The 22824-nt window shown below is 39.1% G+C and overlaps 1 protein-coding gene across 1 annotated transcript; it reads left to right on the top strand.

Annotated features, from left to right (window-relative positions):
• Positions 1–1259: 1259 nt before the first annotated feature.
• Positions 1260–1824, top strand: LOC125355330 (PEST proteolytic signal-containing nuclear protein-like). Its single transcript, XM_048351644.1, has one exon. It carries the CDS (start codon positions 1260–1262, stop codon positions 1794–1796), a length of 537 nt encoding a protein of 178 aa, XP_048207601.1. The 3' UTR covers positions 1797–1824.
• The last annotated feature ends 21000 nt before the right edge of the window (positions 1825–22824 follow it).

The raw sequence follows: 22824 nt of genomic DNA on the forward strand, positions 1-22824 counted from the left end.
GTCAATGAGGTTACACGCTTAGGTGCTAACCCAAAGGATTTTAATATATGATTTCAGGGAAATAATTTAGCTCAGAACCGCTGGGTAGATTGGCAGCCATTTTTTGGCCACTTTTCTCTGTGTAAGTTCTTTCACTGGGTACCACTCTGATGCTGCTGTTTAGCATTTGAGTCCCATTTCTCCAGTATATGTGTGGTGCACAAAGTTTATGTCCTGGGATGTCATGGGCCAAGTCTGGCGATCCTTTCGGAGCACAGTGTGAATGGAATGTGACAAGCCTTGCATAGACATTTTACGATTAGCCATTTCCCCTTCCAGGTTACTCAAAATCCATTGCTCAAAGTCATCCATCCTCACCTCCGGAGGGTCATTTGACAAACACATAATTTTCCACTTGAAAGTTGGCCTGATGCTGGCTTTCTTCCAGTTTTCAGGTTCCTTTGCCCTTTTTACTGAGATTTCTCACAAAATAAGAATTGGTTGTTGAGTGATTTCAGTTACAAGATCTCTTAGAACCTTGGGAAGCAATTCATCTAAGCCAAGTGATCCAAATCCATAGAAAATACCTTTACTACCTTTGGATTTTTGTATTTCCTTATGAATGCTTCAACACTTGGCAGAGAAATCAGAAGCCAGCCCAGGAATTGAGACAATCTGTTTCCTTTCAGTGAAGCTGACCTTAAACACTGCTCCACATATCTTCCTGACCCTCTTCTGTTCTTTATAAAATGGTATTTTTTTGTGGGACTGAAAACTTGGGATATTTCTCAACTCATTTCAGACTTCCTGACATCTTGGTTTCATCCTCAACCTCAGTTATTCATTCATTCATTTATTCATTCATTCATTTATTTAATCATTGGAGCAAGTTCTCTCTTGCACTTATCCTGAGATGTTTTTTGATTTTTTTGATTGCCAACTGCACTAGTAAGTGCTATCCAGTTACCTTGGTCTTTCCATTTAAGAACAACAACCCAGTCAGTAGTATGAAAGTGTACAGTATTTTTTTAAAATATGCACATCTTAGTATCTCAGAGGGTATTATATATAAGCTTTGCCCAACTTTTTCTCCATAGATAACTATGTCTGAGGTAATAGGGATAACTTTCTTTTGAACACTTTTATAAACAAGTCACCAAGTAACTCCTTTTTGTAAGCATTCAGTCCATTAGTTGTTTTTAATTCTCTTTTTCTAAGCATTGATTAGGTCTACTTAGTTTTTCTTAAAATAGTTTCTGAGAGAGGCCGCGGCAGGGAAAATGGCGGAAGGGAAGGCTGCAGAGGAGAAGCCTGAAAAGCAGCAGAGAAATGTAGCCTCCGGAGGACCTGGAGAAGAAGCAGAAAAATCTGTGAAAACTAAGACTGTTTCTTCCAGTAATGGAGGGGAAAGTTCCAGTCGCAACGCTGAGAAGCGATCAGCTGAAGAAGAAGCTGCAGACCTCCCAACAAAATCTACGAATATCTCCAAGTTTGGACTTGCCATAGGTAGTCAGACAACAAAGAAAGCATCAGCCATATCCATCAAACTTGGATCAACTAAGCCCAAGGAAACTGTTCCCACTCTTGCTCCAAAAACCCTTTCAGTAGCAGCAGCTTTTAATGAAGATGAAGATAGTGAGCCAGAGGAACTGCCTCCAGAAGCAAAGATGAGGGTGAAGAATGTGGGAAAGGACACACCAACATCAGCTGGACCAAACTCCTTCAATAAAGGAAAGCATGGGTTTTCTGATAACCAGACGCTATGGGAAGGAAATATAAAATCTCATCTGGGAAATGTCCATGACCAAGACAATTAAATGATGTGTTTTGAAATTGGGGCACAGGGTGAGTGTTAAGTTAAAAGGAACCGTTTCCTTTTTTTTTTTTTTTTTTTTTTTTTTGGCCAGTCCTGGGCCTTGGACTCAGGGCCTGAGCACTGTCCCTGGCTTCTTCCCACTCAAGGCTAGCACTCTGCCACTTGAGCCACAGCGCCGCTTCTGGCCGTTTTCTGTATATGTGGTGCTGGGGAATCGAACCTAGGGCCTCGTGCATCCGAGGCAGGCACTCTTGCCACTAGGCTATATCCCCAGCCCATACCGTTTCCTTTTTAAAAGAATGGTTTAAGACTATCTTTGGAGACACTTTTTTTTTTCTTTTCTTTCTTTTATTTTAAGATTGAGTGGAGTGAGCCAGATCCAGAGAAACATGGACTCTATGGTCTCCCTCATAGGGAATAATTAGCATATGAAGATGGAAAACAAGAACATGAACTATCTGTAACTTTGTCTAAGCCTTTAAGTTACATTCAATCTAAATTGAACTCAATACAGGGTTTATTAGCATAATTATCTGATTTCAATATATTTATACTGACCAGTGGCCCCCAAAAGCACATTTTATTTAGGGAAAATAGAAAATGCATCTGCAAACACATTTCATTGGATCTTTCACCACATATGCCCTGTTAAATTTGTGTACTGTAGGGTTGTTTTGTATTTTTGTATTGTATATGGGATTTTTTAAAGGTGACGGTTAAACATCTTTAAATTCATAGTCACAAATGAAACATAGCATAATGAGTTCCTGAAAACTGCAGTGATGAATTTGGAGGCAGCTTCAGAATATGTGTCGGTGGTGATTACTCACTGGGCTTTTTTAGTAGATAATAACTCCAGAGAAGCAGCCTGTGTATATGCCCAACCCTCTCACATTTAAGTTTAGAATAAGCCCCAAGTCAAACAGTGGAAACGTATATAGCACTATTGGCTCTTCCATGATTTAATTATATCAAGATAAATAAATTTTACTTACTTTTGTGTAGGCAAACTATCCATTTTTGTCTATTTTACTGTTTGTTAAAATAACATCCCTCTCCTGCATATTCTTTGCTTGACCCCAAATGAAATATTAACCTAAGGTCAAGATGAGGAGAGAGAAATGACTGAAATGAATTTCTTCACTAAAATACCAATAAATTTTGTCAAACTCAAAAAAAAATAATTTCTTCTATCACCAGGCAATTAAGATAGTAAGAAAAGTTAAGCAAAGAAATGCTCTGAAATTTAGTTTTATTCATATGATAACTGATGTCTTTTCTGGGAAAAATGAACTTCTCCAGGATTCCTACATTTTTTTCTACCTTCTGTGCCAAAGACAAACACTATTCATTCTCTTCACATGCGAGAGCTCCCATATTTCACAGCAGTAGTTCTCTTATTTCTTTCTCTCTCTCTCTCTCTCTCTCTCTCTCTCTCTCTCTCTCTCTCTCTCTCTCTTTTTGCCAGTCCTGGGACTTGGACTCAAGGCCTGAGCACTGTCCCTGGCTTCCTTTTTGCTCAAAGGTAGCACTCTAACACTAGAGCCACAGTGCCACTTCCCGCTTTTTCTGATTATGTGGTGCTGAGGAATCGAACCCAGGGCTTCATGCATGAAAGGCAAGCACCGTACCGCTAAGCCATATTCCCAGCCCTCTTATTTCTTTCTCTAATCATCTCTACTTGATGTTTTTCAAGATCCCAGTAGTGCATTAGGTATTTCTAAGTAGGAATGAATGAAATGGAATGTTGACATGGGAAATTTCTTCTCTTATATTTGAGTTCATTACTAATATTATAGATTCACACCAAGGACAGATCGCAAATGTGGATTTTAGATCTTCACAAAAATCAATTCCATGTCTATCTCTTTATTTTGTTTGTTTGTTTTTGCTCCAGCACTGATACTTTGCACTCTCACATGGCTTTTTCACTCAAGGCTAGCACTCTACCACTCAAGCTGCACCTCAACTTTTGGCTTTTTGATGGTTTCTGGAAATGAAAGTCTTAATGGACTTTTCTGCCTCTTCTGGCTTCAAACTGTGATCCCAGATCTCAACTTCTTGAGTAGCTAGGATTGCAGCATGAGCCATGTCTTTTGTACCACATTTCTTGCCAAATCAAGAATAGAAATAGATGTCAAATATTGTCGATATTGTCTTTCACAATGGAAGACCCAGCTTTTTCTGGAGGATAGCTTTAATTTGGAGAATAAAATGGAGCTTTGACTTTCGCAATTTTTACTTGAGAGCAGTCTGGTTAACAGCTCCTAAAAAATTAGGGGGACATCCTAGATAGGAGAAAGCTCGCAAAGGAAAAAGTAAGACTTCAGATGTGCATGTAAATATGAATCAAAGAATTTCAGTGCCACTACTGTGTAGGATAGAATTCTTAGGAAAAGAAACAACAGAACTGACATTCAAGCTCCTATTGAAGAAACAGAGTTGGCATCTTGAGTTCAACCTTGCTATTCACTTGACTTATCACTCTTTTGCAGAATAACATGGAACACATATAAAATTTCTAAGCTGAGGATACAATACCAATGACTTGACATGGGAAGAACTAGGAAAGTGACATATAAAGAATTACTTCCTAAGGGAAAGGATAATAAAAAAATGACTGACCCAAGATGACTTACAGATTGGTAGAGCAGCAAAATTTGAGCAATGCTACCACACTCAGCTTTTCTCTTGGTTCATTTGGCATCTTGTGATTTTTTTGCCCAGGCTGCCCTCAAATGATGATCCACCAAAGTCAGCCTCCTGAGTAGCTATGCGATTTCAAGTGTGATACCCTAAGCCTCGAATGCTCCCTTAGTTTTGAAAGCCTATAAGCTAGGCATGGTTTTCATATTTTAAATTACATTGTAGGTGGTTATAGATATAGCTGCAAATACATTATTAATTTTTTGCTCTTAATCCATGAACCTTAAAGAAGCACTACCTGGCCTCTAACAAAAGAGGTGGTAACCTTTGATCTAAAATATATGAAATGGTATGATTTTTTTTGTAATTTCCATTTATAATTATTTGGTTAAATTGAGTATTGTTTCATGTGTTTCACATTTGTATTTTCTTATCTGTAATCCAGCAGCTTTTTTTTTCTTTTCTTTTCTTTTCTTTTTTTTTTTTTTTGTGCCAGTCCTGGGGCTTGAACTCAGAGTCTGGGTACTGTCCCTGAGATTCTTTTTCTCAAGGCTAGCTAGCACTCTACCACTTGAGCCACAGGTTACTTCCAGCTTTTTCTGAATAGTTTTGTTTGTTTGTTTGTTTTGGAGATAAGAGTCTTACAGACTTTCCTTCCTGGGCTGGCTTCAAACCAGGTCCTAAGATCTCAGCCTCCTGAGTAACTAGGATTATAGGTGTGAGCCACCAGTATCCGGTTTCAAGTTTCTATTTTTAAGTTTGATTTGAATGAACTTGGTATGCCTCTTTAGACTCATTATGCTGGGATGTTTTGTTCCCTATTCACTGGTCATTTTCCTGCCTGTTCTATATGGCTGATGGGAATTCTAGTTCTCCCACAGGAATTGAGCGGCAAGATATTTGGGGGCAAGTGAGCCTTCACCCACGTTCTGGGCTAACTTCTCCTTTGGTAGACTCTGCTTTCTTCTCATGTGACTGCTGGGAAAGAGTCAACTTTGTATGGAGCATTGTAATAGCTGGATTAAGCAGACAACTCAGTATAAAGCAATCATAGAAATCTAAAAAGAAGATAAGATCTAAATTCTTCAGCCTCTTTATGGTGCAGGCTGTCTTTTGAATGAGTATCTGTTATTTGAAACCAAAGACATCCTAGCTAATATCGCTCTTATCAGATCTGCTTCCCGATGATGAAATTTAGAACCCTGTTGTCACAGTCTAATCACTTGAACTGATTAGAACTGATTTGCTTTGATGGATTAATTGGAACTGAAATCTTATCTATCAAATATTGAGCCTTTTCTACAAGAATCTTTTCATTATTCAGGTCATGCTAGGATCCAAATATTAGTGTCTTGATAAAATTTTCACTCTGGCCCTCATACCTCAGTGTGAGGCTAAAGGGGTGGGATCTGCTGGGAAATGATGAAGTCAGGAGGGATGAGTCTTCTTGGCATTTATGCTTTTCCAGAAGCCGCTGAAGGATGATGCTTGGCTTCTTCTGCTGTGTAAAAACATACCGTATGCCATCTTTGAAGCAGACAGCAAGGCCTTCCCCAGACTCAGAGTCTTTTGTTGTCTTGAGGTTGGACGTCCCAGCCTCGAGTGTGTGTTGCTATCCTATGCTGAGAGCTTCTTGTATACCAGATTCTTCCTATAGGTCAGTTTAAACCTCAAAGAACTCTGGATGTTATCCTAATTTCCTCAACAAGGGTATGGACTCTGAAAGGTCAAATCACATGCCTAATGTCAGCTAGTGGCTGGTTGACTCAGCCACACGAACCCTTATTTGTTGAAACCCTTATCCACACATCACGAAAGCAGGACATGTATTATCAATGTGGGGTCCTTCATAGTATTTTCTTTCTTCCTTTATTTATTTATTTATTTATTTATTTATTTATTTATTTATTTATTTATTTATTTGGTGTTCCTGTGGTTTGAATTCAGGGTCTGGGTTCTGTCCATGAGTCTCTCTGTGCTCAAAGCTAGCACTCTGTCACTTGAGCCACAGTACCACTTCCAGCTTTTTCTGAGTAGTTTATTGGAGATTAGAGTCTCACTGACTTTCCTGCTTGGGTTGGCTTTGAACTGCGATCCTCAGATCTCAGCCTCCTGTGTAGCATGAGCCACTGACGCCTGACCTTCATACTATTTTCATAAACTTACATTTCTTTGGCTTATTTCTGGGTTTAATAGGTTGGATGGTATACAGTAATAAGAATCAGAAGACTAAGGATGACTTTTGATTCCATCTGGAATATTCTATATCTTCTGTTATTAGCTCCTTGAGCTTTATTTTTTCTGTAGTAGCTTCCTCTTTTTGTTTTATGAAAAAGATTTGTTGAGAATATGAAAATGGCTAACATTGAATGAACAGTTTAAGAAAGGCTTATTGTGAGGAATTACATCAAAAGTATAATTATTGTAGCAAGGGAAGCACACTTTATCATCTCCTTTCTTATTTCAAAATACTTCTGACTGTGGTAGAGCATCACTACATGTGAAAGTTACAAATGAAAGCTACTAAAATGTTTTTGATAGTGACATTTCCCCCTTTTAAAGTCACCTTTAAGTAGTTGTAAGATGGGGTTTCAATTCAACTCAGTTTATGAGTGCAGTGTAACTTAAGCAACATCACCTTTTCTCTTATTCTCTCCTATCTGCCTCAAACCCACATATCCCCTCAAGTTACCAGGTTCCAATTGCATACATATACATCGACTAACTGACTATATTCAATCCCCCTTCCTTTCACCCTTTCCATTCATCTCTCCCCATTTCTCGGTGACCCCACACATCTATGATAAAACATATTTCAGCCTCCTAGTATTTGTTTAAGTAAGTTAGTTGTGCAAAGGAGTTATACCATTGCAATCCTCTCCTGTGTATACAGAACTTTAGTCAATTTGTTTGTGTATGTATACATATAATCCTGCATGTATTTTTGCTGGCAGGGACACTTTTCTCATTCCAAGTTCTTCTTTATCCAGTAAAACCAAGAAGAATTAAAATTAGATTCATGATTGTGTTCAAGATTACTGAATAATTCTTCAAAATAATATAGAGCAAGGGATGATAGTGTATCTCCTTTGATTACTGTTAATGGTTTAGCCTAATTAAATGTTTCAAGACATCATGAAATTTCTTTTTTTTAACACACTGAACCATCAGAGTACAGAAATGTACCCACTGCCTTATGTATGAAACTGGGTGAACATCACTTTGACAAAAAATAATTATTTAGAAAAAAAAGAAGAGATGGGAGGGCAACATGAAAATGAGACTTTCTTTTGGCTCCTTTAATGGTCAAGTTTCCCACAGTGTTGAAATAACTGGCCTGTGATGTGGGAGATAAAAGTCGTAAGTACAGTCTGTGAGATGTTTTGACAATGGAATTCACAAAACCCAACTGAGGTTAGACATCTGCCAAATCTTATTAAAGAAAACACTCCTTGGCAATTTTGCTATGTGATTTTATTGATTATATTTAAACAACTGATTGCAACTTTATTGTTCTCTCAGGCAAAACACATGATACTCTTTTTTTCCTATCATGTTGGATGTTTCATTAAGTTAGCAATGTATTGAGATCCTTATTGCCTTCTTAAATGTCAAGCCCAGATATACTTTTTAAAGTAGAAACTTTAGTGAGTTTTTCATATCTGAATTGGATGATTAGGAAAAGTTTCTTGCTTGCTAAGTGAATCTGCAGTGTTCAGCATTTCAACGAAATTAAGAAAGTTTCATAATTGTTTGTATGGTTTGATTCATTTTCTTTCATGGACTTAGCATTTGAAGGAGCAATACTTGTGGTATCCATTGTGTCTAGGTGAAACTTATTGAATTATATTGTGAACTGAATAAATACATTATTTCTTTCTAGGAAATGGACTCAACCTCAGTTTGGGAAGACCTTGATTTTCGTTTTTAAATGAAAGGATACAAGTTATCAACGTGTAGATGATTATTTCCTTTTATTTCCTCCTCCCTCCCCCACTTTCCCTTTTTCCTGCTGGTAAAATGTAATTATGTACGAAGACATCTGACATCTTATTTCAGTGAGTGATTTAATTTGAGAGCTGCCTCTGTGGGCCAGGCGGAGCTCGCTTGTTTGGGAGGAAACTATGTCTGGAAGCAGCCTGGGACCGTGGAGGTCACTCTTCATTTCCTCGGGGCTGTTATCCAGATGCCATCCTACGTGTGCTTTTGCTTCAGTTCACACAGCTGAGCATGGCTGCTTTCTTGATCCTTTACATTTCACACCACTGAATTTGATTGTTCCCAGGCCCATGGCTGCTCACTTGTGGCATTACTCACACTAATATTCTAGGCTTCAAAGCTCAGCCAAAACCAATCCTTTGAGATTCACACATGGTGAATCAGAAGAGGGCATGCAAAATACCAAGAGTATCAGAGCTCACAGAAGCGATTTCTGCCAGGTAAATCTGCACTATAACAAGGTCTGCTATTGAATTTTGGAGTGGCCAAATCTGATACTCAGCCATCTGACCCATAATTTTTTTTCATGATTTGTACTAGAGAGAGAAGAGCACACAAATAAAAAACAGAAACCAATTGAACAAACAAAACCTTTGGCATATTGCTTTAGCTTCTTAGTTTACATAATGGCTACATTTCAGACCAAAAACACAGCTACAGTTAGTACCTACAAATTTCAATTTAAATTCTTTTGTACAGCTTATTTTTTTTTTTTTGCAATATGCTCTGTTTCTCCTTTTTGATATTCAACTTGATCTTGTGATTTGTGTGCACAAACTTCTGCATGTGACTTAAAATTCTTCTTTGGCATGTAATGGGCAAATTATATAGATCTAATTCCTGTTTCTATATTGTCTCCTGTTTTGTGCAAAAGCAAAATGAAAGGACCGAACTGTGTGTATTGCATTATTTCATGAGGCAGTGGAATTGTTAAGTCTAATCCTCAAGACTCCAGTGCATCCAGTTGAAACAGATCTTATGTACTTCCTAGGTATAGAGTTGTGCTATGTTAGGTTCCAATAATGTGTTATACACTCGTAAGTGGGCTTGCAACTGTGATTTATTTTTACACTTTTACTGGATATCTGAAGCCTAGCATGTCTGCAGTATTTGTTGTTAATGATGAAGAGCCCGTTGAAAACACTGTACATCTATATTTATTCAGTTGAGAATGCATATTATCATGTGTTAGTAGTACTCAACTGGCTTAGAGGAGGTGTCATGCTAGAATCATGATGTTTGAGGGAAAAAGCATGGTATATCTGTCAAGGAAAGATTGCTTAGTTTTTAACAATATGATGGGATGCATAGCTTCTACCTTAGTTAAACATGCAATTGTGTAACTCTAAAGTATATTAAGCACCTGCATCAAGATAGTTGCTGTGAGCATGTACTGACATATCCTCAGCATCCAACCCGAATATCATAATATCCTATCAGCTTATTTCCTTAGAGTTTACTTTTGTATTATTATAGTTATACAGAAAAGCATTTATAATGGTCTCCAATGACACTGGAAACTTGTCATGGATGGGTTAAGAGTTTACAGCCATTGCATTGAATATTTCTTAGGTAAACTCTGGAGGTGGCAACTCACAAAATAAAGCACTGACTTAGGGAATAAAGATTCGCAACTAGTTACAGAAGCAGTGAGTTTTATAATATCTGTGCTAGCACATTCATTTAACTAGTTTTATTTACACAGAAATATTTAGAAAATTGTTTTTGTTTTATTTGTTGGTTCCAGAGCTTGAACTCAGGGCCTGAGATGTGTTGTTGAGCACTTTTTCTCAAGTCTAATATTCTGCCACTTGAGCTACCACTCCACTTCTGACTAATTGAGGATAAGAGTCTCATGGACTTTCCTGCTCCAGTTAGCTTCAAACCCAGATTCTCAGATCTCAGCCTCCTGAGCAGCTAGGATTGTAAGCCTGAGCCATGTGATTGCAATCATGCGCAATCTTTCTACATCTCAGTTTCTCTCTCACTTTCTAAAATCAATGGCCAATTAAGTACAAATTTTGTGGATAAATATCTGTGTTTGTTTCTAGTAAGTATAATCAAGCTGGACAGTTTATAGTCTGCTTGGCTCAGAGTTCATTGTTGGAAACTGATGCTATTTGAATTTCTCTCTCTTTTTGAATGTTGAGACTTAAGGAATTCCTTCCTCGGATATATTCTGTTTGGTATCCATCACCCCAACCCTGTATAGCTTTTAACTTTTAGAATACATGGGGATTCAAAGGCAAAAGAGAAATATGGGAATAAGATTCATGGGTTGGGTGAAATGGTAATTACATTTATCTTGCTATAGAATGGTGATTCCTCAAACCTGGTGGTCCTGAACATCATCTTATTTTCCTGCTAGAGCAGAACATGGAATGTCAGAGTGACCTTGATATTCTCTCTGATGTGATTAAAGCATTTTGTTTTCCCTAAATTTTGTCTTTAAAATATAAATTTCCTTACTCCCAATATTAAGAGAAAAGATGCAGTCCATCTCATAGACATGTCTTTGTCCATAAAACCAGACTTTAAATGCACTAATATTCATACATTCATTCAGTGGATTTATAGATGTGTTTATAAATTTCAAAGGTATCTTTTTGTCCTAATCCTTATTTTCATAACGTTATACTTTTAAACATCAGAGAGTAAAAGGTAAATCTTTAGAAACCAATACTCCTGTAGAAGGCACTGTTCAAAAGACTCTTCTGACTGCTTAGATCAATGGAGAAAGGTTCTCCAGTGAATATTGGCCAGTTCAGCCATTATCAAGAAGACAATATCTACTCTAAGTAATCTAAAGTGTGTTTCATTCGTTGGAAAAGATGCTCCAATCCAATGACTACCATTTTAATTATGAATTCATGAAGAGAAACATTTTTAAGATTAACATATCTCGAGACGAATATATGGTTCATCTTATTTTAAGAATTGACATTGCTAAGTATTGAAACTTACTTTACACAGCTTAATGATGATGCACTTGTTTCCATGTTCAAGTTAATACAACTTCTAATTTATTTGGGTGTGCCAGACCTGAGGCTTGAACTCAGGGCCTAGGGAGTGTTCTTGAGTTAATTTGCTTAAGGCTAGCACTCTACCATTTGAGCCACTGACTCTTCTTCTGGATTTTTGGTGGTTAATTAGAGAGTCTCATGGACTTTCCTACCCAGGCTTGCTTTGAATCCTGATCCTCACATCTAAGCCGCTTGAGTAGGTAAGATTATAGACATGGGCCACAAGCGCCAGACTACAACTTCTAATATTTACAGCCAAGTTTATAGAAATTAAACAGAAGGTCATTATTATTTGCTTGGATGAGAGACTAAGTCATTAATTCAGGATTGTCCAGGTTACAGGAAGACTTTCATAATAAATACAACATATCCTAAACTGAATCTTGAATTGGTATTAAAATAACCAATACAGTCTGGATACAGATAAGCCAAATGATGTAGCAAGTGAAATGTTTATCAGATGAAACAATGTGCCTTTTCAAGAGATAACCCAAAGTTAATATTTGACTAATTAGATATCAAAGATGAAACAGGAACATAAATCTAAAAACAAATCCACAAGACCAGCATAAACCAGTATTAGGAAAGAAGCAGTAACTTACTGAGACTGAATTGTATCATTAAGCCCCTTGGCTTGGCAGACTAACATGAACTTTTTTCCACTGCAGGAAGGTACAGCCAGTCTAGACTGTTCCTTTCTCCTTCCTATCCATCCTGAAATGCATCTTTGTGAGTCTGATTCTATGTGTTTGTTTGCAGAATCAAACTGAACTGCATTTTTGTTCACCTTCAATTAATAAATAGCTTTGGGCTGTTTACTAACAGCACATTTTCTGTTTTGCACAAAGATTCTTTTGGACTGGAGGCTGTGAGGAATTGTGATGCTTTGCAAATTACTGCCAGTTACTTTTTAAATCTTATTTGAGTAAGTGTACTGGTGAGGGAAGCCATTCCGACTATTGTTGGGTCCGATGTGCCCAGATATGATTAATGTTCAGTTATTAGGGATTTGGTAAGCTGTAATAACAAGTGACGTTAAATAACAGCATGCAAATTTGATTTCTGTGTTTTTCATGTGATCTTCAGCAACTGACTTAAGCTTTCTTATTTTCTATTTTCTTAGCTCTTAAAAGAGGACAGGAAAATTGAGAATTTTTCTCCTAATGCACATATCAGTATTCCAGCCATTTGACATGAAATTCAAAGTGTTTGGTCCTAATAGAGGTCTCAACTCCTTCAATTGTCCAAGCCTTAAGTGGAGAAGTCTTTGGAAAGGGCTGAATCTTGACCTCACATAGCACCACATCCTTCTGGCCATACATCATAACAACACCCAGTGTAACAATTCTGTCCTTACTTATTAGAAGTTGTGTGAACAGTGGGATCCAGCACATGACAGAGAGAAAAGCATCCTTTTTTTGTGCCCCAGTGGAGACTGTAGATTTAAAAATCACAATGGGCACTATTAGAGACCATGGAAGAACATCATGGAAGGTAACCAAGATCTTTCTGTTGGTTTCCCAAAGATCAAGTATCATGGTGACTGCTCCTGCTATCTGTGACTGAATTACAGCCTCTCCTGATGGAAGACAAGAGACCACTAGAAGAACAAACTCTTCATTATAGATATGGGATTTGGAATGTCATTGGCCCTTGCTAGCTTGTTTTAATTCCAAGTCAGTCAAGCTAGGCCTATGATCTACAATACCTCCTGTTGATTAGGTCAAGTGTAAGGATTAGAGGAAATGTAATTCATAGCTCAACATAGTTAGGTAATACCATTTATAGCTTGAGACTTAGTAGCCTGTTGGAAGTGGCAGCAATCCATACAATTTTAAAGGTTACTTTTATTGGACATTATTACTTAGGATGGTTAAAGGCTAATAAATTAGAAGTTTTTTAAAAACCTAACTTTTTGAATTTGTTAGCCATGAGGCTTGAACTCAGGGACTGGGTGCTATCCCTGTGCTCTTTCACTCAAGGCTAGCACCCTACCTCTTTGAAGTGCCACTTTGAATTTCTGGTGGTTACTTGGAGATGAGCATCTCGCAGACTTTGATGATTGGGCTGGCTCTGAACTGTGATCCTTAGATTTCAGCCTCCTGAGTAGCGATGGTTACAGGTGTGAGCCACCAGTGCATGGGAAACTCAATTAAAAACAAAACAAAACAAAACAAAACATTTTTCTGTGAAAATCTTTAAGTAGTTGTACAAAGGAGTTCCACTTCAATGTGTGAGTTTATGATATTCTTGCCTATTGCTCCCAACAACACCCATTCCCTCAAGTGACCTGGTTCTATTTCCACAAATGTACATCCACTCTTGTGACTATATTCACCAATCACCCCTCTTCCATTGGTCTAGTGTTCTTCTTTATCTCTCTGCTCACTCCCACAACACATGTTCTCGATTTTTGGTATTTGTTTTATTAAACTGTAAGTTTAGTTGTTCAAAGAAGTTACGCCATTGCAATCTTCCCCTGTGGATATCACAGTTCAGTCAATTTGTGAACATATGCTTATGACCATGTATATATTTTCATATATATTTATAATTTAGATCTAGTTTCCATGTATGAAAGAAAACATGCACCACTGCTTCACTGACCCTGGCTTACTTCAGTTACTTCCCAGACTTCTAAAAAAATTATTTCATCGATAAATATCAGAAGCCTATTCTACTTTTTTCTGTAAAGCTGACTGTGTCTGTGACATCTCCTCTTTCAGTCACTTGAATCTGATAAATCACATCATCATTAAGTACTTGAACTAAATATTTAGCCATCTTATCTTCCAATTAGACTATTAGATCACAGAAGACACAGAACTGTACCCCTTATTTAGTGGTGATACAAGGGCAGTGTAGACTTCACTGGTCATAGTGGATTCTGGACATAAACAATTTTATTAGTGAAAAAGTGGGCTATTGGAATTCCAACCAGTTTTAGATTTCTCTTTAAATTCATCCACATAAAAGAGGGTAAACCTTGACAAACTCAACAAATACTTATTGGAAATTAAAATTTGATACTTATCAAAAGAAGATGATTGGCTGCCAAATGTCTTCCCAAGATTATGATTATCTTGAAGAAATTATACCAGTTAGGTCTTCAGAAACTCAGATAAAGTGAATTAACAAAAGCAGGTGTAGATGGAGATTTCAGCTAATTTTGAAGTAAGAATTATGCATCGATGTTTTCACTGCCCTCTGCAGTACAGTGCTTGAATAAAGGCTGGCTTATATAAGGAGTCATCATGAGAGAATGTTGTGAGTAGAATATGCTAAGGAGGAACCCTTGATGTTAATGGTGAGCAGGTTTTCAAAAGGTGTGAAGGGTATTCAATATGAGAGAGAGCTATCTTTTCACTTGGGAAAATTGGAGATACACATGCAGAAATGAATCCTAGTCTCTTGTCTCCAACAATAAACAAAAAATTAACTCAAATATATTAGTTGTTGAGGATTTAGCTCAGTGGTAGAACACTTTCCAAGTAAGGTCAAGGCTTGCTTGCAGAACAAAAAATAAAACTCCAAAATAGGTCATGGCAGACCTAAATTTAAGGGCTAAAATGATAAAAGTTCTAAAATCATTAAGTTTATAAAAGCCAGAAATAATGGGCCAATTCTGACTAACCTTGCTATTGTGGAGACTGAGTTCGAAAGCATTATGGTTTAAGGCCTTTACATTTCCAAAAATAATTTCCCTACTTTGCATGATATATTCATATTTCTCCCTTCCCCATCTTTTTCAACTTTCATTTTAAAATTGTCTTTTGGTAGCTGTGCAAAGGAGTTTCAATTCAACATGTCAATTTGTGACTACAAAGCATCCTGATTAATGTCATATCTTGCATCATTTTCCTTCGCCATCTATCCCAAGCTTTTCCATTTCAAAACAAAAGAAAGAGAAAAACATTGCATTATTGGTATGTACCTGTTAATGTCAGCAACACAGGAAGCATTAATAGGAAGATCACAGTCCAGGCTTGTCAGGCAAAAGTGAGGCCTTTTAAAAATAATCAAAGGAGCTAAGGGTGTGGGTCAATTGGTGGAGCAACTGACTAGCTGAAAAATAAAACCTGCCTGTAAAAAAAAATCTCTGTGACTTTGGGTTAAACAATGATTTCTTTTTATTTTATTTTTTTATATATTTTTTAATTATTAATTGAACATAAAATTTTTTACAAGGTGTTGTGCAAAGAGGGTGCAGTTACATAGTAGGGCACTGTGTACATTTCTTGTGATATCTTACAACCTGTTTTTCCATCCCTTGTCTAGGTCAGGTAGACACATATGCAATATACAATGTATCAAGCACATATACAGTGCTCACAGACTTGGTCTCTACTGTCTCTCCGTCTCCCTTTGTTAACAGTCATATATCAGGGAGATTATGCCCCTTTGTTTTCTGTGTTCTAGGCTTGTCTCACTCAACATTATTTGTTCGAGTTCTGACCATTTCCCTGCAAATAACAATATTTCACCATTCCTAATCGCTATGTAGTATTCCATTGTGTATAAGTACCATATTTTTTTGATCCATTCGTCTGTGGAGGGGCATCTGGGTTGTTTCCATATTTTGGCTATTGTGAATTGTGCCGCGATAAACATGGAAGTACAAATGTCTTTTTGATATCTTGGGTTTTGCTGTTTAGGATAGATGCCTAGGAGTGGTATGGCTGGGTCATAGGGTAGGTCTATATTGAGCTTTTTGAGAAACCTCCATACTGTTCTCCAAAGTGGTTGTACTAATTTGCACTCCCACCAACAATGGAGAAGGGTTCCTCTTTCCCCACAGCCCCTCCAGCATTTGTTGTTTCCTGAGTTCAGAGTATAGGCCATTCTAACAGGGGTGAGGTGGTATCTCAGGGTTGTTTTTATTTGCATTTCCTTTACTAGCAGGGATGTTGAGCATTTCCTCATGTGTTTCTTTGCCATTTTTATATCTTCTCTTGTGAAGTCTCTCTTTAGCTCTTTTGCCCATTTCCTAATAGGTTTATTGGGCTTGGAGGGGCTTAGTTTTTTGAGTTCTCTGTAGATGACAGATATCAGGCCTTTGTCTGTTGCTGTGCTAGTAAATATCCTTTCCCATATGGTTGGCTGTCTTTCTATTTTGGTGGCTATGACCTTAGCTGTGCAGAAACTTTTTAATTTGTAGTAGTCCCATTTGTTGAGTCTTTCCCCTATTTGTTGTGCCCCTGGGACTCTATTCAGGAAGTTCCTTCCTGTGCCTATAAGTTCTAGTGTCTTTCCTACTCTGTCCTTCAGTAGTTTCAAGGATTCAGGTCTGATATTGAGGTCCTTGATCCATTTTGAGTTGATCTTGGTGCATGGTGATAGGCTTGGGTCTACTTTGAGTTTTCTGCATATGGCTGCCCAGTTCTCCCAGCACCAGTAGTTGAAGAGGCTATGTTTATTCCATTGTATGTCTTTAGCTCCTTTGTCGAATATCAGTTGGCTATAAGAGTGCGGTTTTATTTCTGGGTCTTCAATTCTAATCCACTGGTCTTCCGATCTGTTTTTATACCAATACCATGCTGTTTTTGTTATGATGGCCTTGTAGTAGAGCTTGAAGTCTGGTATGGTGATACCTCTTGCACTATTTTTTTTTGCCTAGAATTGCTTTGGCTATTCTAGGTTTTTTGCTGTTCCATATGAATTTATGGATTGGTTTCTCTATTTCAGTGAAGAATGTGGCTGGGATTTTGATAGGTATTGCATTGAATTTGTATAACAATTTGGGCAATATGGCCATTTTCACTATATTGATTCTGCCTACCCATGAGCTTGGGAGGTCCTTCCATCTCCTTGTGTCTACTTTGATTTCCCTTATTAGATTTTTGTAGTTTTCATTGAATAGGTCCGTCACGTCCTTGGTTAAGTTGATCCCTAGGTACTTTATTCTTCTTTTGGCTACTGTAAATGGAATTGTTTCCATAATTTCCTTTTCTGTTTGAATATTGCTGGTGTACAGAAAAGCTGCTGACTTTTGTGGATTGATTTTGTATCCTGCTACTTTGCCAAATTGGTTTATTAGGTGTAGGAGTTTGGGTACTGAGTTTTTTGGGTCCTTCAGATATAAGATCATATCGTCTGCGAATAGGGATAACTTGATTTCTTCCTTGCCGATGTGGATCCCTTTGATGTCCTCCTCTTGCCTTATTGCTATGGCTAGGGATTCCAGCACTATGTTGGAAAGAAGTGGGGAGAGTGGGCATCCTTGTCTTGTTCCTGAGTTTAGGGGGAATGATTTAAGTTTCTCTCCATTTAATATGATATTAGCAGTTGGTCTGTTGTATATGGCTTTTATTGTTTTGAGGAATGTTCCATCTATTCCTGTTCTCTCCAAAGCTTTTAATAGGTATGGATGTTGTATTTTGTCAAAGGCTTTTTGGGCATCGACTGAGATAACAATGTAATTCTTAATTTTAGATCTGTTTATGTGGTGAATTACGTTGATTGATTTACGGATGTTGAACCATCCTTGTGACTGAGGGATGAAGCCTACTTGGTCATGATGTATGATTTTCTTGATCTGTTTCTGGATCCTGTTAGCTAATATTTTATTGAGGAGCTTTGCGTCTGTGTTCATTAGTGATATTGGTCTGTAGTTCTCTTTTTTTGTTGGGTCTATGCCTGGTTTGGGAATGAGTATGATATTAGCTTCGTAGAATGAGTTTGGGATTTCTCCCTCTGTTTCTATTTCGCGGAAGATTTTGAGGAGTATTGGTATTAGCTCCTCACTAAAGGTTTTGTAGAATTCGTTGGTGAATCCATCTGGGCCTGGGCTTTTCTTAGTAGGGAGGTTCTTTTTTTTTTTTTTTTTTGCCAGTCCTGGGCCTTGGGCTCAGGGCCTGAGCACTGTCCCTGGCTTCTTCCCGCTCAAGGCTAGCACTCTGCCACTTGAGCCACAGCGCCGCTTCTGGCCGTTTTCTGTATATGTGGTGCTGGGGAACCGAACCTAGGGCCTCGTGTATCCGAGGCAGGCACTCTTGCCACTAGGCTATATCCCCAGCCCCAGTAGGGAGGTTCTTGATTACCTCCTGTATCTCACCGTAAGTTATTGGTTTATTTAGTTGATTTATTTCTTCTTGGTTCAGTTTGGGCAGTTTGTACTTCTCTAAGAATTGATCCATTTCTGTAAAATTATTGTTTTTTGCTAAGTAGAGGTTTTGGAAATAGCTCCTTATGATTGTTTGAATATCGTGTGTACTTGTTGTAATTCTTTTTTTTTGTGAGTCTTGCAAGGGGTCTGTCAATTTTGTTTATTTTCTCAAAGAACCAGCTTTTAGTCTTATTTATTTGTTGAATGGTCTTGCTATTTTCAATCAGATTTATCTCTTCTTTAATCTTTGTGATCTCTCCCCTCCTAGTCGTTTTAGATTCTGTCATTTCTTGTTTCTCCAGTTGTTTTAGTTTCATCGTGAGGGTATTCACCTGCTCTGCTTCCATTCTTTTAATGTGGGTGCTGAGTGCAATGATCTTGCCCCTCAGTACTGCCTTAGCTGTGTCCCATAGGTTTCTTTGTGGTGTGTTTTCTTTGTCATTGTGGCTTATGTATTCGTTGATTTCATGTTTAATTTGGTCTGTGGCCCAAGTGTTGGATAGCAGCATGGGGTTTAGCCTCCAAGAGTGTTTATAGTGTCTGTGGTTTCCTTTGTTGTTGAGGGTTACCTTTAATCCACTGTGATCAGATATAATACATGGGATGACATCAATACTTTTGTATTTGCTGAGGTTCTTTGTGTGGGCTATGACGTGGTCTATTTTGGAATATGATCCATGGGATGCTGAAAAGAAGGTGTATTGTGTCTCTGTAGGGTGAAAGGTTCTATATAGGTCTGTTAGATACATTTGGGAAATGGTGTTATTTAGGTCCTCAGCTCCCTTACTAATCCTCTGAGTGTTGGATCTGTCTCTTGGAGAGAGAGGAGTATTAAAGTCACCCACTATGATTGTGTTTGCGTCTATCTTGCTCTGTAATTCTTTGAGAATTTGCTTGACATATGTTGGGCCTCTTTTGTTTGGTGAGTATACATTTATCACCGTAATGTCTTGATTCTGGATTTTTCCTTGTATTAATATGTAGTGTCCTTCTTTGTCTTTTTGAGTGGACTTTAAAGAGAGGTCCAGCTTGTCTGAGATCAGAATGGCTACACCTGCCGTTTTGGTGGGTGCATTTGCTTGGTAGATCTTGCTCCACCCTTTCATTCGAAGCCTTTTTTTGTCCCTTGCTGTAAGGTGGGTCTCTTGTAGACAGCAGATGTCAACTTTTTGTTTGCGAATCCATTCTGCCAGTCTGCTGCTCTTAAACGGGGAGTTTAAGCCATTTATATTTAAAGAGATCAAGGATAAGGGTGTTTTTTCTCCTTCCATTTTCTTGTTGGGCTGTTTTTTCCTCTTTTTTTTTTCTTCTTGTCTTTAGTGAGCTGGTCTTTCTGCTGGACTTTGGCTATTGAAGTTTCTTTCTGATTCTGTCTGTGTGTCTTTTACGATCCCTGTTGGGTGGGGTTCCCCTCTTAATATTCGCTGTAGGGCTGGTTTTTTATTCACATACTCCTTTAGCTCCTCTTTGGTGTGGAAAGATCTGGTTCTCCCTTCGAATGTGAACTCCAATTTCACTGGATATTTGATCCGAGGTTGTAAATTGTTATTCTGGAGTACTTGGATGGTGTTCTTCCACTCACTTCGAGCTTGGTAAGTTTGTGTGGATAAGTCGGATGTTATTCGAATCCTCTTCCCATTGAAAAAAGTTTCCTTCTTCGCTTTGGCTGAATTCAGAATTTGCTCTTTAATCTTGAGGTCTGTAGTCTTGAATATTATGTGCCTTGGCATGGTTTTCCTGGGGTCTGGCCTGCCAAGTGTCCTATAGGCTTCGGTTACCTGGATGGGGTCCCCTGTGAGATTGGGGAAGTTTCCTGCAATCACTTTATTGAGAACATGATTAAGCCCTCTGCTCTGGTATTTGGCTCCTTCTTCTATTCCAATTATGCGCAGATTATATCTCTTGTCCTTGTCCATTAGTTCCTGGATTAGTCTTCCCTGAAGCTTCACCTTTTTTGGAGTGTGGTCATTTTCTGGTTGCTGTCAGCTGCTTCATCGTCCAGGCGAGAGATTCTGGATTCTATATGGTCCACTCTTTGTGTTATGGTTTCAATTGCGGAGTTTATGGATGTCAGAGAGCTATTCATGGTTGTCATATCAGCTCTGATCATGGAAATTTCTTCCTTTAAAGAGTTGTATTTTAAATCTATTTTTTCATTCATTTCAATTCTCAGGATGTGGAGATTTTCTTTAAAGGCGGCTTGCATTGTATCCATTTTTGCTTCCATTTCTTTAAACGAGGCTTGCATTGTATCCATTTTTGCTTCCATTTCTTTGTTGGCTTCCTGGGTGTCCTTCCAGATTTCCACTCTAAACTCCTGGAATTGTTTTCTAATTTCATTTCTGACGCTTTCGATCATTCCTGTTAACATGGCCTCATTTGCTTTTTTAGTCTCCATCTCCTGTTCAGTCGTGCTTCTTTTTGGAGCTGGCGAGTTGGCTTGTCCTTTGATGAACTGAGTTATGTTTCTTTGTGATTTGCGCATCTGGAAATCTGGGTGGCTTCTCAGATTTGGTTTGTAGCTCTTTCCCCCCTCCTGTGTAGGCGTATCTACGGCAGCAGGTGCTGCCGCTGTGGCCCCGCCCACCAGTGCAGGGTACGCCTACCAGAGTGGGCGCTGTCACCGGGGCCCCACCCTCCTGTGCACTGTTGTCCACTACAACATGCACTTTAGCGGTATATGCCTCCCAGAGCGAGTCCTGGGTTGTTGGGTTGTGCTTGCGCCCTCCCGCGAGTCCGTTGGTGGGGGGTAGTATGTGTGGGGCCCAGTGGGATCGACTGTCCGGGTGTGGCTTGGCACCCTCAGACCTCGCCTCTGCTGAGAGGAGGGGGGACGTGATCAGGCTCAGGTGACCCTGCTGGGCTGGTATTGCCCACCAGCGCCTGTGATTTTAGTTGTAAGAGTCTGCAAGGTCCAGGCGCCTCGGGTGGGGCTTGCCCTGCTGGCCGTCCCCCGGCCCCTGTTGGGAAGGGGGTAGGGCCGGTTCTGCCAGTTCAGGAACCTGTGGGGGCTGGGGGCTGTTCTGCCCTTCCCCTGCTAAACTGGCTTCCCAGCGCCTGATGGGAGCTTCCCGCCTGATTTGGGGGTTCTTTGTTCCCTCGGGAGTGGGGAGGGGGAGGGAGGGAGATCTAGCTTCTTTTCGGGCTTGGGTCTCCCGTTGGGGGAAGGGATTATGGGGGACTCACTTTTGCTGCTTTGTGTGTGTGTCCCTCGCAGCCGTTGGCCCTTCAGGGGTTGGCGAAGTGTCCTGGTGGCTTCCCCCGTTCCCTCTTTCTGCCGCGCTGGGTTCCCTTGTCCGAACCCGGTGTGGACCCGACCTTCTCGTCGCTGCCGGTGTGTGTCTTGGTCTGCACCCTGCCTTGTGTCTGTGGGGTCTCCCGCTATATGAATTTTGGGCTCCTGGCAGCCTATCTGCCGATCGCTGGGTTCCCCTTTCCCAACCTTACCCTGTTTGGGCCCGGGTAGGCTGGTGGGGGGAGGGTGCCCCGGTGAATCTCCGGCTCCGTGTAGGTTTTCGGTTCTTCTTTTTTGCTCCTTTTTGTTTTCCTGCATTTCTCCACTGCTTCTGGATGCTGGTTTTGCTGGGTTCTTGATGGGGTGTTGGGTGTTGGAGTTCCCAGCTCGCTATTCAGTTGGTGCAAGTCGGGGTGCCTCCCTATTCTTTCGGCGCCATCTTTCTTTGTCCAACAATGATTTCTTGATCAAAAAAAAAAAAGAAAGAATTGATGTATTATATTTTATCAAAACTAAAACATGTATGTTCCTCAAAAGACAGAAATAAAGAGACCGTCACTAAACTGAAGGAGGACTAGATTGTAAACCACATATCTGATAAAGTTATTTTTCTCTAGACTATAAGAAGAACACTTATCTCTCAGCAATAAGAGGACAATCTGATTAAAAATGGGTAATATATTTGAATATACACTTTAAAAAGAAGATACACAGATGATAAGAAGCACATGAAAGGATGTTCAGTGTCAGATTCACTGGGGAAAAATGAATTCAACTCACAGTGATACTTGGACACACTCAATGGAATGGCTGCAATCCAAAAGTCTTACAATATTAAGTGTTGTTGATACTCTGGTGAGTATTTGTCATTTGGGGTAGAATTCTGTCAACATCTTGAACTGCTTAACACATCTTATATCTGAGAAAGCAAATTCTATCTATCTGCTTAGTAGAGCTGAAAATGTACCTCCACAAAAATATTTGTTTCAGACTGTTCACGGCAGCTTATTCATGCAAATCA

The sequence above is a fragment of the Perognathus longimembris genome, chromosome 1 (genome assembly GCF_023159225.1).
Source record: "Perognathus longimembris pacificus isolate PPM17 chromosome 1, ASM2315922v1, whole genome shotgun sequence".
Classification (NCBI taxonomy): domain Eukaryota; kingdom Metazoa; phylum Chordata; class Mammalia; order Rodentia; family Heteromyidae; genus Perognathus; species Perognathus longimembris.

Excerpts from the sequence above, each read along its gene's own strand:
- LOC125355330 (XM_048351644.1), top strand. The coding sequence starts at position 1,260 with ATGGCGGAAGGGAAGGCTGCAGAGGAGAAGCCTGAAAAGCAGCAGAGA.